The 15,891-nt window shown below is 48.0% G+C and overlaps 1 protein-coding gene across 4 annotated transcripts in view; it reads left to right on the top strand.

The window, feature by feature from the left end:
* Nucleotides 1-207: 207 nt before the first annotated feature.
* Nucleotides 208-15,891, top strand: part of LOC138761894 (myc box-dependent-interacting protein 1-like) — a 190,970-nt gene continuing 175,286 nt past the window's right edge. For 2 of the 4 annotated variants that reach the window (XM_069934813.1, XM_069934816.1), the window contains exon 1: nt 236-428. In XM_069934813.1, coding sequence (XP_069790914.1) covers nt 348-428 — 81 coding nt within the window. In that variant the 5' untranslated portion in view covers nt 236-347. Of the gene's footprint in view, nt 429-15,891 lie in introns of all 4 variants that reach the window. The other 2 variants (XM_069934809.1, XM_069934815.1) reach the window with 2 other exon arrangements.

Consider the following 15,891-nt stretch of genomic DNA (forward strand, 5'->3'; position numbering starts at 1 on the left):
CTGGTTTTAGACCCAGCCAACATCTGGTTCTTCTGGTGTTAGTACTGTAGTTTACCCAAGGACCCAGTCAGGTGAGAGTTAAAAATGCCTAGATTTTAACCAAATGGTTAAACATGCCCCTCACAGCACCTCCCTTATCAATAAATCCCATCTACCCCATTCCTGCCCTCCTCGAGGCCACACCCATTTCTAAACCCCGCCCCTCTCAGGCCCCAGTGCAGGGCGCTGCGTGCGTGGCCCCTTTAAGGGCAGTTCCTGGCTTCGCCGACCCGCCCGCCGGAGCCGCTTTAACAGCGCGCCGCTTCCCGATATCCCACTACGCCGCCCCCGGTGAATCACCGAGCAACATGGCCGAGTCCGCCAAGGGAGTGAGCGCCGGCTTCATCGCCAAGAACGTCCAGAAGAAGATTAACCGGGCGCAGGAGAAGGTGGGTGGCGGTGGACGGGCCGGCGATGACCCCGAGGCTGCCTTGCTCTGCGGCAGTCGCTGTGATGGACGGCGAGAGGCGCGGCTTCAAGCCGGTGCCGGTTACGGGGATCCGGGGCAATCGGTGCCGTCCCGTATTGGGGAGGGGAGTCGGGGAAAGTCAGTGAACGGGATCCTAGGGAGAGGTCGGGTCCGGGGGGAGTCCGGTGAACGGAATCCCGTGGGGGGGGGGGGGTTGGGAGGGGATAGGACCGGGGAGAGTCCGATGAACGGGATCCGGAGGAGGGGTCGGGACCGGGGGGAGTCCGGTGAACGGGATCCGGGGGAGGGGTCGGGACCGGGGGGAGTCCGGTGAACGGGATCCGGGGGAGGGGTCGGGACCGGGGGGAGTCCGGTGAACGGGATCCGGGGGAGGGGTCGGGACCGGGGGGAGTCCGGTGAACGGGATCCGGGGGAGGGGTCGGGACCGGGGGGAGTCCGGTGAACGGGATCCGGGGGAGGGGTCGGGACCGGGGGGGAGTCCGGTGAACGGGATCCGGGGGAGGGGTCGGGACCGGGGGGAGTCCGGTGAACGGGATCCGGGGGAGGGGTCGGGTCCGGGGGGAGTCCGGTGAACGGAATCCCGTGGGGGGGGGGGTTTGGAGGGGATAGGACCGGGGAGAGTCCGATGAACGGGATCCGGGGGAGGGGTCGGGACCGGGGGGAGTCCGGTGAACGGGATCCGGGGGAGGGGTCGGGACCGGGGGGGAGTCCGGTGAACGGGATCCGGGGGAGGGGTCGGGACCGGGGGGAGTCCGGTGAACGGGATCCGGGGGAGGGGTCGGGACCGGGGGGAGTCCGGTGAACGGGATCCGGGGGAGGGGTCGGGACCGGGGGGAGTCCGGTGAACGGGATCCGGGGGAGGGGTCGGGACCGGGGGGAGTCCGGTGAACGGGATCCGGGGGAGGGGTCGGGACCGGGGGGAGTCCGGTGAACGGGATCCGGGGGAGGGGTCGGGACCGGGGGGAGTCCGGTGAACGGGATCCGGGGGAGGGGTCGGGACCGGGGGGAGTCCGGTGAACGGGATCCGGGGGAGGGGTCGGGACCGGGGGGAGTCCGGTGAACGGGATCCGGGGGAGGGGTCGGGACCGGGGGGAGTCCGGTGAACGGGATCCGGGGGAGGGGTCGGGACCGGGGGGAGTCCGGTGAACGGAATCGGGGAGGGGGGAGGGTCGGGTCCGGAGGAAGCCAGTGAAGGGGATCCGGGGGGTTCGGGACCGGAGGGAGTCCGTGAACGGGCTCCGGGGGTGGGGGGGTTGGGGAAGGGAGCCGGTGAACGGGATCCTAGAGGTGCAGCCGGAGTGGGGTACCCGGGTTGGGAAGCCAAGGGGATACCCTGGAGAAGGAGGGCAGGGAGGGGGAAATGATAAAGGAGAGGGGGACCTTGGGGGGTGGGGGGGGGGGGGGGGAAGCCGGTCAATGTATGATGGACTTCAGGGCCGGTGCGGGCTGTCCCCGGGGGACCAGGACCCGGGGCAGTCCGTGCCAGTGGGCATCAGGCCCTGGGGCTATGGAGGCAGTGTCTTCACTCAGGCGCCGAGGTAACGGGGACCGCGAAGTCGGCTCCGCTGTAGGCGCCTCTGGGGTGCGGTGATACCTGGGTGGGGGGTGGGAGGGGGGGTGTGGAGAGTTTGCGGATGGTCACGGTTCAGAAACTAGGTGCTGATTCCTGTGGCTCACTAACGGACCGTTCAGCCCGCCGTATTGCTGCCCCCCCCCCCCCCCCCCCCCCCCCGCTACCTCTGTCCACAGTTATCCTGTTTGCATGTAGCTTTTTGTGCTTTGTTAATTCGCATCCTTCACTGGATGCTGTTTAAATGCAAGTCCTCTAGCCTTCCTGAGGCAGTGGTTGCTCGTTACATCTATTTGATTTTGTTTCTGGAGGGGGAATCCCTCTAAGGCACCTACTTCTATTGAATCTCTTGCGACTTTGTTTTCTGTAACCAACCATAAGGAATGTATTTCTGCCAACTCTCCTCATAATTTTGTTGACCTGATGGGTCACCCCTCTGTCCTCTCTACTGCATAATGGCAACAAAACAACGTGTCTTTTGCTATGTTCCAGTTGAGGCAAAATCCTGTTTAATATCCTCTGTAATCTCTCCAGTGTAATCACTTCCTTCTTATAGGGGGGTGATTTTTGTATTATGATGCTCATCTGAATTACAATCCAGTTATCTGGCACATTATTACATATACAATGTAATGTAAAACCTGAATCCCATTTCAGTCGATTGCTGTGCACAAGGCATTGGTGAGGCCAAATTTGGAGTACTGTGTACAGTTTTGGTCACCAAATTATAGGAAAGATATAAACAAAATAGAGAGTGCAGAGAAGGTTCACGAGAATGTTGACAGGATTTCAAGGTTTGAGTTACAGGGAAAGGTTGTGCAGACTGGGGCTTTTTTTCTCTGGAGTGTAGAAGATTGAGGGGGGACAATAGAGGTGTTTAAGATTTTAAAAGGGACAGACAGAGTAAATGTGGATAGGCTTTTTCAATTAAGAGTGGGGGAGATTCAAACTAGAAGGCATGGTTTAAGATTGAAGGGGGAAAATTATAAGAGGAACATGAGGGGAGATTTCTGTACGCAAAGGGTGGTAGGGATGTGGAATGAGCTTCTGGCAGACGTGGTTGAGGTGGGATCATTGGTTACATTTAAGGATGGACTGGATAGTTACATGGAGAGGAGAGGTCTGGAGGGGTATGGACCGGGTGCTGGTCAGTGGGATGAGGAGGGTGCGGATTTGTTACGGCATGGACTAGTAGGGCTGAACTGGCCTGTTCTGTGCTGTAAGTGGTTATGTGGAAAGGCAGGTATATTCTTGCTTTTTTAAAAACTCATTGGGGCTTGAGGGAATAAAAAAGTATGACAAATGCTCAGCAGGTTTAACTGCATTTGAGAACAAAGTGTTTTGGGTCATGCAGTAGGATGAAAGATACAGGGTCTTTGATAATGCAGGCAAAGTAGAAACCTTTATTCCTAATTTTTTTTCTTTGAGATGTAGCAATCCATGGAGTGAATGTTTTCTGCAATGCACTTGTGCAAGAATTTACAAAATTTGGATCCAATACCAATTAGTTGTGCTTTTGGGTGACGCCCCCTGCTTCCATCCCTTCCTCTGCTGTCAGTGTTGGAGTTGTCCAGGTGAATAACTGCTATACATTTTGTTGATTGCACACTGAAGCCAAGGTTTTCCTGTGTGTTGGGTTTGGGCTGATGAGTTGCCATCATGTTTGGCTGCTTTGTTCTGGTTATGCTGACCATTGTGTAGGAAAAGCTCCACTCACCAGTCAGACAGGGAGTATTGAATTTCATTGGATCTGCTTGGTAGATTGATGAAGTAGATAATTTTTTTGTGCAATGTTATTTAAAGAGCTGCTTTTCTGGATTTGAGTTGCAGCATCTTTGGGTTTACATGGCCTAAATGGAAAAACCTCTATCTTTTAGTAACCACTATTTATGCTGCTTTACTATTGAATTTGCATGAGACCTCCATCCTCTCAGGCTTTCCATTTAGCCTTGGGTTGCTTCCTGAATATTTCTATCTTTAAAGGTGCTTGGAGAATTTTAACTTGCCCTGGCACAAAGGGTTTCCTATTCAATGAATGAATAGTTTATTGTCATGTCTGTAAGAACAATGTGATGTGCAATGAAAAATTTGCAGCTTCCAGGGTACCTAAACATGCTAATTGCAACTTGAGTGTAATTAACACAAGAGAAAAAATATGCAAGTAAATAATATTCACAGTTGACTGGTAGTGCAAAACATCTTTTTTGTAGCAGTGAGAGGAGTGACCAGGGCACGGTATACAGACATTGTTGGTGTACAGTCCAAGTGCACCTGAATCAGAGGTTTGATAAGAGTATTTGATGATGTGAATGGCCAGGTGATGGTGTTCTTTTGTGATCTCTGCCTTTTTGAGGCAATGCATTGTGTAGACCTTCAATGGACAGATGTTTGGTACCTGTGATCGACTTGGTTATGTCTGTCACTTTGTGCAGCCTGCATTCATGGACATTTGAGTTTCTAAACCAGGTACTTTCATTGAGTGCAAGTCTATTAAGGCTGAATAATATTGTGTCTCCTCCAAACCCCCCCCCCCCCACCCATGAAGGGCTCAAACCCAAAACAGTGGTTGTGTATCTTTGCTATATAAAGTAAACTTGACTGAAAGTTTATTGTCATCTGATTATACAAGTACAACTCTAAGAAACAGCATTCTTTGGCCCTCAGTGTAAAACATATAGACATGCAACCAGATATCATGCATACAGACAACTGATGTATGCAGGGCAATCATTTTATCTATTAAAAATAAATAGGTCCATACTCAAGTAAATATTGTTTAATGTTGTTTTACCTGCTGAGTTTCTTCAGCATTGTCTTTATTTCAACCATGGTTTTATTTCCAGTTAATTCAGTAGACTGTACTCATTACTTGGGTAGTATACATCCATCATGGAAATGGAGACACAAGAAAATGGCAATCCTGGAGTTGAGCAACAACAATCGAGCAGCTTCAATAGGAGAAGAGAATTGTCAACATTGCAGACCAGATGCCTCATTGTTTTGAAGGATTCTGGTGAAATGTTCACTCCTTAAATATTGTGCTCTGTTCTGGTCACCACTACAGGAAGGATGTGGGAACTTTGGAGAAGGTGCAGAGATTTACCTGGATTGGATAGCATGTCTTGTGAGGCAAGGTACACAGAGTTAGGACTTTTCTGTTGGGACTGAAGAAGAATAAGAGTTTATTTAATAGTGGTCTACAAGATTGTGAGGCATGGAAAGGCTGTACATCAGCACCATTTTCTAGGGGGAGGATGTGGAGGGGGAGGATGTGGACGTGTCCTTGGGCCTGCGCAAAGGAGCTTTTAGGTGGAGTGCAGTGTGCGCAGTACTGGCCCCACCCTTTACACCCATGGTTCGTGTGCCGTGGCCAAGCAAGCTGGGACGTGGCAGAGAGGTCCTTGGGTCGTAGGTTTTATATCGGAGTAGCCTTCTCCTATGCAGGTTTCTTACCCGGGCTGGAGGGGCCTGCCTCCTCTCCAAGGTTGGACCATACCTGGTCGCAATCCAACCATTTTCTAGGGCAACAGTAGCAAATACCAGAGGACATCTGTATAAAGTGAAGGGAGAGAAGTTTAGGGGAGTTATCAGGGGTATGTTTTATTTTCTCACCGCCCCCCCACCCTCAGAGTTGTAGGTGCCTGGGATGCATTGCCAGGGGTGGTAGTGGTGGAGGCTGAAACAATGGGGACATTTAATATATTCTTGGACAGGCACATGGATGCAAAGAGAAAAGGTATGAGAGGGAGGGAAAAATGAGATTGTTGTGGAGTAGGTTTACATCGGTCAGCACAACATTGTGAGCTAAATGGCCTGTGTTGTGCTGTCATATTTTATGATAAAATGTTGATGATTTGTTTTCTCCCACTGCTGCTCGACCTGCTGAGTTCCTCCAGTGTGGAAGTGTTTCTCAGGGCCGTTCTAATGTACAAATTTAAAACTGTATATTTAAAAATAAAATTAAGCAATTGGGACTGGTTGGAATGGAGTCCAAAAGTTCCTTACCAAAACCACATTGGAGGGAGCTTATTTATTAGTTGAGCTTGCCAAAATATGACATTTCTTGGTTGCATTTCAGTGTTGAAATAATTGAAGCTTTTTTCAGCAGATAATTGTTTCGAGTTGATGTAAATTCGCTACTTTTTTTTTTGTTTTTTGCTTGTTTTTTGTTTTGATGAACAGCTTTTGGGTGAATCAAATGCTGTTGGTACATAGAGAACTAAATTTATTTTAATAAACATAATCTTGGCTTGGTCTATAGAATGAGATGCTAAATTTAATTTAATGCTGTGCAGTTGGATCAGACATGCTATGCCATGTTGGTTACTTAAGAATGTGGATGAACAGAGATACCTCGGGGGTTCAAATCATTACATCCCTCAAGGTTGCTGTACAAGTTGATAGGATAGTTAATAAATCCCAGCATCCCATAGGCTGCCTTAATATAGGGGGATTGAATTCAGGAGTAGAGAGATCATGTTGAAACGCTACAAATCTTTGGCAAGACCACATGTTCATTTCTGGTCACCTCCTTATTGGCAGGATGTGGAAGCTGTGGAAAGGGTGCAGAGGAGATATACCAGGATGTTGCCTGGATTGGAAAACAAGACGAGGCAAGGTTAGCAGAGCTGGAACTTTCACTTTGGAGCATAGATGGATGAGAGAAAGCTTGATAGAAGTCAACAATATTATGAGAGACATAGATAGGGTGGATAGCCAGCACCTGTTTCCAAGGGCAAAATTAGCAAACACCAGAGGACATGCGTACAAAGTTTAGGGAGACCTCAACAGTAAGTTTTTTTTTAACACAGTATTGTAGATGCCTGGAATGACTTGCTGGGGATGGTGGTGGAAGCTGAAATATTAGAGGCATTTAAGAGATTCTTGGGGAGGGTTTATACTTTTTTAGGAAGGGATTTTGGGTCGGCACACCATCAAGGGCCTATAATGTGCTGTATTGTTTTGTGCACTATATTGTGGCTCAATTATTTATCTGGACTTGGTTGGGAAATAGAGCAGTACATTTGCCCTCTCAGGTTGGCCAGGAAATTGGAGGAGTTTGAAGACCCTGTTTCCTTGACAAGTCATTGACATAGTGCCCTGCAGAAAATCCATAGACTTTGTTTTGGATTTGGTCCATATTCCAGCATGTGGTTGGGTGGATTCCACTACACAGGATGATCTGTGAGTGCTTTCCATGCACTGGATTTCCTTTCTTAACCCCCTCAGTAATGGTTAATTGGTTACTGTAATTAACCCTAGTGTAGGTCAAAAGGCAGTGAATGAGAGAATAAGATGCATGCATGTAAGGAAATGAGAGATGGAACAAGAGGAGATTATTCCTCTGGAATTGACATGGTCCTGATGGTCTCAATAGTTGCCTTCAATGTCACTGCAAGTTTAGGAATGATGGTAGGATCTCTGACAATGGTGTCCCATCTGTTAAGAGACTTCTTATGCGAGAAGTTAGTTGAAGTGTGGAGGTTGGATATGGTTGACCGTGTGTGTTCAGGTAAACTTCATGATCATGACTTCAGCTCCAAGTATTTAAGAACCTGAGTGAACCTCTTGTTTGAAAATGGGATATCTTAGTTTAAAATAGGTTGTGATAAACAGTAATTATCTGTTCCAAGTCATGATAAGAATTGAGGGTTAAACTGCAGTGTTTTATGACTGTTCGTGTGAAGTAAGATGAGGCCAATTAAATGTATCTAGGACAGGGGACCCCAAAATTTTTAGACTGTTGACCCCCTTCATGAAATCCTTGATCACTTGTAGACACCCAAGCATGCACTAAAAAAAGTGCAGTTTCCCATATGCAGTAGTGAGGGAAATTGCATACCATGTGCATGGCATACCATGTGCCTCTCAGAAACAACCCAAATTTTGTTATAACACCCCATTTGCCAAGTAACAAATCTTTAAATTCAGGAAGAAAGGGATAACAATAACAGTTTAAAAAAAAAACAAAAAACTTCTGGCTGGGAAGATGCTGTCTTGGGTAAACTTGTACCTCTCATTTTGTTCGTTTTAGATTGGTCACAGTGTTTGAGCTACTGAAAGAACATAGACACACACACTGAGAGCAGTTCAGTTTATACAAGTCTTTATTACTAAATCTAAAGCTGAATTCACACTACAATATGCAAGCCCATTCCAATTATACTTATCAATGCCTGGACTGGTCCCAACTGCCGAAGCGAGGTGACGACTGCATGCACATTGATGATAGATCTGTACTATCACATTCACCCTTTCTTGGAGAACTGACCCTGGAAAAAAAACCAAAAAAACGAGGGAGAGAATGAAAGGAAGGGGTAGGTTAAGGACTGTAGTGGTCAGGGAGTCTGACCATCTGGCGTGACTGCCGTGGTGCCGGGATTGGGGTCACTGGAGTGGTGTCACCAGCGGGCTCGTTGGGTGTGACTGCTCCTTCACTCAATTCCCCAGTCGTGTTGTCGGCAGGGTGGCCCGGGTCATTGGGCTGCTGTTGGTCCTTCTGTTGCGGCACGGGGCCTGGGGAATAGAGTTGGGTAAGGTTGGGTTGGGGGGTTTGCTGGGTCTACTGCGTCCTGAGCTAGGTCCCGCACCGAAACAGTGTCCTCCTGCCCGTCTGGGAAATCAATGTAGGTGTAATGTGGGTTCGCGTGGAGTAGAGTCCCTCGGTTGACCAAGGGGTCGTTCTTTGAGTGCCGGACGTGGCGTCGCAAAAGGACGGGGCCAGGGACGGTGAGCCATGCTGGTACAGTAGTTCCTGATTCGGATTTCCTCGGGAAAAGGAACATCCTTTTGTGGGGGGTGGAATTTGTTGCGGTAGCAGCTTCTCCACCTCCCCGGACCGGGACGTTGGTTGGAATCTTGAAGTTCTTCTTTCTGAGAGATGTTGCCACCTCTTGGAGAGTCTCAAACTTCAGCAGTGGAACCATGGCTGATATTACCCAAAAGTTGTTTACTTCAGATCTTATCTCTTTGAACAAATGATTTAATTATCTTCAAGGTCTCCTGACAGTCTGCGACCAACAAAAGACAACTGCATCTCTGGGCCTCATGGTGGAAGTTGGATAATGTCTACTGATTCATATGCATCCCTGGGCCCCATGGTGGAATTTAGGTGTGTCTACTAATTCATATGCAACAAGCAGCTTCTCAGCCTTGCAGAAGCAAAGGCTGCAAAAGTAAGAAACATGGTTTAAATCTTCCATTACATTCCACCCCTTGGTCGCAGCCTGTCACTTACGAGACCCAACAAGCATTTGAGTACAGAGGAGTGAAAAAAAAAGAAACTAAAACTATAATAAGCACAAAAATAAGCAATAATGCGAGCAACCAACGGAGAATATTGTGGCCCAATCCCCCAAATGTACCAGTTAACCATGAAAAAGGATTCAAACTATCCTTGTGGGCCACAATACCCAGATACTGAAGCTCACGAACAGATTTTGAAACATGCTTAACAATATCAGATATATTGGTGGATACATTAGGCCGTGTCCCCCACGGGCAACTCCCTCGGAACGTCCTCGACATTACAAATCCAATTGCTGGCATCAAAGCAGCGGTTAAGTTAAAAAAAAAAAGCAGCGGTTAAGCCAGATCAGCAGGAGCACAAGACGGAGGACCTGGAACAAAGAAGCCTGACATATGTCACTCACTATGCCATAAGCGTTCAGTATTTAAACAAACTAAATCATCCTGTCCCTCAATAGCTACCCACCAAGTGTTACCCTGGACATGTCACTATTTCCCCTTTTACAGGAGGGCCACTACCTGATGGTGCCACCCATATCTTTTGTCTGGCATTCTCTGGCTTGGGAATGGGGGGCAATGACTGTTTTTCCTCTGGAATAGGGTGTAGTTCAGAAGTGTGAAGAAGTCGGTGGAAAGGTGTACCTCCCTTCAAAGGGCGATGATTCAAATTGTCGACTGCCTGCTGCAGCACATGCCACCACCCCTTCAAGTTCCCCAATGGTGTTAACAAACAAATTTGTTCCTTCAGTAAGCCATTCATTCGTTCAACTAACCCAGCAGCCTGCGGGTAATAAGGAATATGGTGGACCCATAAGATACTGTTGTCAGTTGTCCAATCACAGATTGCCTTCCCGGAGAAGTGCGAGCCATTATCAGACTGAATTTCCTCTGGTACATCATAACGAGAAATTAAATGGTTTAGCCCTTGGATATTGCTAGCTTGGTCAGCTGTCTTGGTGGGAAAAGCAAAAACCAGGCACGAAAAGGTGTCAACCATTACTAGGATGTAACGTTTACCCATACAGTCTGGCATAGGGCCTATGTAATCAATTTGCCAGACCGCAGCTGAGTGAGCTCCCTGTCTTATTCGGCCATGCGGCCCAGGAGGAACGGTGCGGGACTTCACAAGCTGGCATGCTGGGCATGTACGCATGACCATGGGGACATCATCCTGATGGACGGGTAAGGCATGTGTACAGGCCCACATAGTTGATCCCTTCTCCCCCAAATGGTCACTCTGTTTGTGTGCCCATCGAGCTGGGGGACAGTATCGGCACGGCTGATAGTGACAAGCTGATCTGCCATGTTTTGCCATGTTCGTCGTCGCATTGGTATGGGCGTCAACGTGATATACTGTTATCTCACGATGATGGGAAGCATACCACAACAGATGCCACAACTGTTTGCCCCATACTGAGCAGTCATGTACCAGCCAGTCATTCTTTTGGCAATCAGGCATCCATACCACTCGTCCATTAGCCACAGGCCAGGAATCAGTAAACAAGCGAAGAGGGTGATCATGGGGGTCTAGTGGTAAAGTGACTGCCTTCAACTCCGCATACTGACTGGAGCCACCATCCCCCTCCTCCAATAAGTGAGTTCCTGACCTGGGATGGTAAGCCACCGCCTTCCACTTCTGCTTTCCTTGCACCCACCGGCTGCTCCATCAGTAAACCAGGCATCCTCTTGTTCTCTTCCGTGGCCCCTTGGATCATCACATCATCAATATAATGGTGAATTGAGAGGGAAGGCGATTCTGGCACTCTCCAAATCACGGGGAATTAGGCTGTGGCAAATAGTGGGAGAGTGTACATAGCCCTGAGGGAGGAGGGTGAGGGTATACTGGCGCCCCTTCCAGGTAAAGATGAACTGATCCTGTGAGTCCTCAGCTATAAGAATACTGAAGAAGGCGTTAGTGAGATTAATGACAGCATACCATGTTCCTGAGTTCCCAGTAGCAATGTTTTCAATAAGGGTGACAATGTCTGGAACTGCCGAAGCAAGTGGTGGGGCATGTTTGTTCAAAAAACGATAGTCAACTGTCATTCTCCAGGAGCCATCCGTCTTTGGACCGGTCAAAACAGGGCTATTAAAGGGCGATGTTGCGGGCCTCACTACCCCTTCTTGCAAAGCATCGATGGTGGCACTAATCTCTTCTCGCCCCCCAGGGAGGCGATATTGTGGAATGCATACTGGTTTTGGGGTGGGTGGGGGGGGGGGGGGGAAGGCACTGTCACAGGATGCCACTTAGCTTGACCCACCACTAATCTTTTAGTAATAGTCTGAATTCCAAATGCAAATCCCCCTTGGCTAGTATTAAGGGCCGTACCAGCCAACCCAGGATACACTCGTCAGTGGCAGCCACCAGGGCATGTAACCATATAGGGGAAGGGCCATCACCCACCATAGCGTGGACTTTTATTTCCTTTGCCAGGGTGATCGCTCCTCCCATCCCCTCTATTCGAAATGTCGGTCCAGTCCAGAGGTCGGGGTTACCAGGAATCACCGAGTGCTCTGCACCGGTATCGACCAAGGCCAAATATTGGCGGTCATTACCCCCACCCCAATGGATTGTTAATGGTATGTAGGGCCGCAGGTCCGTGTATCCGCTGTGTCTCAATAGCGTAGACACGGGGGCCCTGCCCACACCCTCATGCTTTAGTAAAGTTTGGGGGCTTCCAGGCCCACATGCCACTATTATCCATAAGAGCCTTTTTAACCATTTGTTGTATCTCATCACAGATAACTGGAGCAAGAGAAGTTGGCTCAATAGGTGCAGCAGTGGGAGCAGAAGGCACAGTTGGGCCAGGAAGACTCAACAGCCTAGGGATGATGTTCCCCTGCCTTTCTCTTATAAAGGGCATAAAGGACAGCAGTAGGTTTCCCATCAATATCACTTTTAGTTACGCCTAACTTTAACAAGGTTAGAAAAAGGTCCTTTCTTGTCGGTCCGTTATTAGAAGCAGCCCCTCTCTTTTCATCCTGCTTGTCTGATTTAACCTGGGTTGTTTGTGAGTGGATTTTACCTCCCAACTCTAATTCTCTTAAGCCCAGATAAGACGTGCACCACCTCAGACACGGTGCCCAATTAGCGGACTAGTTATGGACAGAACCAGTCCCCGTACAGTGGGTTGGGCAGAACGAACCAATCTGCTATGCATTCTGGCTGTGAATCTCTCTTAATCAGAGCTCCCCCCATGTACCCACAGCCTCAAACATCCTGCATACAATGCAGAGGCCAGGGCCTGTTGACGAATTACTGCTATACCCTCCTGTGAGTTCCCCAATTGTTCTGTAAATGTAAATCCCAATCTACTGGTGATGGGTATGCTCGTAGCAGGGCATCCCTAGAATGGCAAGTAAGTAATCCACCTCTCTTCCTCTACCCCGCAGCTCAGCAGTGACCCGGATATCAGTAGTCAATGTTCCTAATACCAACAATTCCTCAGGGGTTAAATATACATTACCCCCTCCTTGCTCCCAAACACACAGGAGCCAGGCTGCCAGAGTTTCTCCTGCCTTTTGCCTAAATCGATCTCCAATGGCAGCCAGCTCTTTTATAGAGAAGTCACGTATCATTGACTCCTCTTGACCTCTGCTCCCACTTTGGCCCACAGGGTCCTTTGCCCAATGGATGGGATGAGGCTTAGGCCATCCCGTAGAGGGGTTAGGCCATAGAGCATAAGCAGAGGTTTGGGTATTTTCCCCTGGGTGCACTTGGGAGATCGGGGTATCTATCCCTTCAATCTCTTCCATCTCTCCCTTACATTATCCCCCTTCCGTCTGTTTGGAAAGTCTGCTTCCTTGTGTGGCGGGCATGAACAGCAGGTGGAGAGGGCAGTATGTTAGTGTTGGAATCTAGGGGTTAAAACAGTATGAAATAAATGATTAATTAATAAGTGTATATTTACTGCATGGTTCAGGGGAAAAGAGGAATGTGATTAAGTGGCAATCACAGCATGGAGCAAAGTTGGCTGAGCAAAATTGTCTGCTCCCAAATACAGGGAGAGGAAATGCATAAAACGATTTAGGAGGAATGCTCAAACTAAAGGAGGTGGTGAGTAGCACAGGAGACACAGGCCAGACCAGAACAAAGAATGGCCTGCAAGAAACAAAGGGAATGGAAAACCAGTCTAGAAGGAAGATTAAGGCAGGAGGAGATGTTAAAGAGAACAGCAGAAATTGGCCAGACAAGAACAGAATGGTGATTAGAAATATCTGGGGATGAATTAATTTCTGATCCAATCAACAGGATAGTCTGGCTTGGAGGATTAAGATGGGAGTGCTACACCCCAGATATCTGCAAAACAGGAGATGACTTGTGATAACCCTTATGCAAAAAGATCTAGCAAAGGAAGCCAACTTTTGTTCTGTATGATGAGGTTGATCTATATAAACTAAGCCAACTGGACAATAGGGGTCAGTCTTGGGGAATAGCTCACTGTGCAGGTGACCTATGAACTAACGACTGACCCAGAGCTCTGTTAAGTTTTATTCTTGTGCTGTGTAATAAATTGACTGTTGAACCGAATACCTTCTATCACTTCATTCAAAGAACACGCTGGACTCAGACCACACATAGACTAAGTTAAGAGTAAGGTAAAGCCAGAGTCTGACAATTCACAGAATGGTGATTAGAGATATCTGGGGATGAATTAATTTCTGATCCAATCAACAGGATAGTCTGGCTTGGAGGATTAAGATGGGAGTGCTACACCCCATATATCTGCAAAACAGGAGATGACTTGTGATATAACCCTTATGCAAAAATTCTAGCAAAGGAAGCCAACTTTTGTTCTGTATGATAAGGTTGATGTATATAAACTGAGCCTACTGGACAATAGGGGTCAGTCTTGGGGAGTAGCTCACTGTGCAGGTGACCTATGAACTAACGACTGACCCAGAGCTCTGTTAAGTTTTATTCTTGTGCTGTGTAATAAATTGACTGTTGAACCGAATACCTTCTATCACTTCATTCAAAGAACACGCTGGACTCAGACCACACATAGACTAAGTTAAGAGTAAGGTAAAGCCAGAGTCTGACAATTCACAGAATGGTGATTAGAGATATCTGGGGATGAATTAATTTCTGATCCAATCAACAGGATAGTCTGGCTTGGAGGATTAAGATGGGAGTGCTACACCCCATATATCTGCAAAACAGGAGATGACTTGTGATATAACCCTTATGCAAAAATTCTAGCAAAGGAAGCCAACTTTTGTTCTGTATGATAAGGTTGATGTATATAAACTGAGCCTACTGGACAATAGGGGTCAGTCTTGGGGAGTAGCTCACTGTGCAGGTGACCTATGAACTAATGATTGACCCAGAGCTCTGTTAAGTTTTATTCTTGTGCTGTGTAATAAACTGTTGGAATCTAGGGGTTAAAACATTAGGCATATGCTGAGGAGTATCTGCATTATTACCATGGTCATCATTCCAGATATTCCCGTCCCATTCATCAATTACATCAGGATCGTCGCCATTCCTTATCATGGCACGAATACGATGTGGATCGGGTTCTACTCCATGCCTTTCTTTATCTGCACAGAGCTGCTGCCGGAGTTTAATATTACAGCAGATCGTTTGGACTTGCTTATCCTCCCATTCTTTGGCTCGGTCCTGACTGGTGCGAACAATCCCGCTCATCATAGAACAGTGTTGTCGCAGGGCATCTAGTTGCTCTCTCTTATGCTGAGATTCTATTTCTCGCTGAACTAATTCTGCTTCACGCTGAACGGAGTGGCGTAAGACTGTGGCCAGAGCCAAAAACCATCTGTCAGCGTCCCCTTTTTTTACCAGGAAATTTACTTTCTCGAAGGAGAGTGGCAACCCGCTCTCTGAGGTGCACTTGATGTGTCTAACTTCTCATCCCAACTAATGGGTGTTCCCAACAAAGACAGGGTATTGGCCAACATGCCAAACCCATCATCTTTGGAAGTCCATCCCGGAATCAAGAACCAACACACCAATGGCATCATGAAGAAAGCCTCTACTTCCTCAGGAGTTTGCAGAGGAGCTAGTGGAGTTGTTCAAGTGAACCGGTACAGACTTGAAGGGCCAACATGGCCTCTTTCTGTGCTGTAAACGGTTACATGGTTATAACTGCTCAGGGCTCACCTCTTTCGGCGAAACATCTTGAGACCAACCCTGCTCACTGTGCCAATTGTCTTGGGTAAACTTATACCTCTCATTTTGTTCGTTTTAGATTGGTCACTGTGTTTGAGCTACTGGGAAAAAAAATAGACACACACACATCGAGAGCAGCTCAGTTTATACAAGTATTTATTACTAAATAGCTAGCTGAATTCACAGTACAATATGCAAGCCCTTCCCAATTATACTTATCAATGTCTGGACTGGTCCCAACTGCCAAAGCGAGGCGACAACTGCACACTTGTAAGTAGGTTGTCGCGGCGCCGGTAGCAGCTTCTCCACCTCCCCGGACCGGGACGTTGGTTGGAATCTTGAAGTTCTTCTTTCTGAGAGATGTTGCCACCTCTTGGAGAGTCTCAAACTTCAGCAGTGGGACCATGGCTTAAATTACCCAAAAGTTGTTTACTTCAGATCTTATCTCTTTGAACAAATGATTTAATTATCTTC

The sequence above is a fragment of the Narcine bancroftii genome, chromosome 4, assembly GCF_036971445.1.
Source record: "Narcine bancroftii isolate sNarBan1 chromosome 4, sNarBan1.hap1, whole genome shotgun sequence".
Taxonomy (NCBI): Eukaryota; Metazoa; Chordata; class Chondrichthyes; order Torpediniformes; family Narcinidae; genus Narcine; species Narcine bancroftii.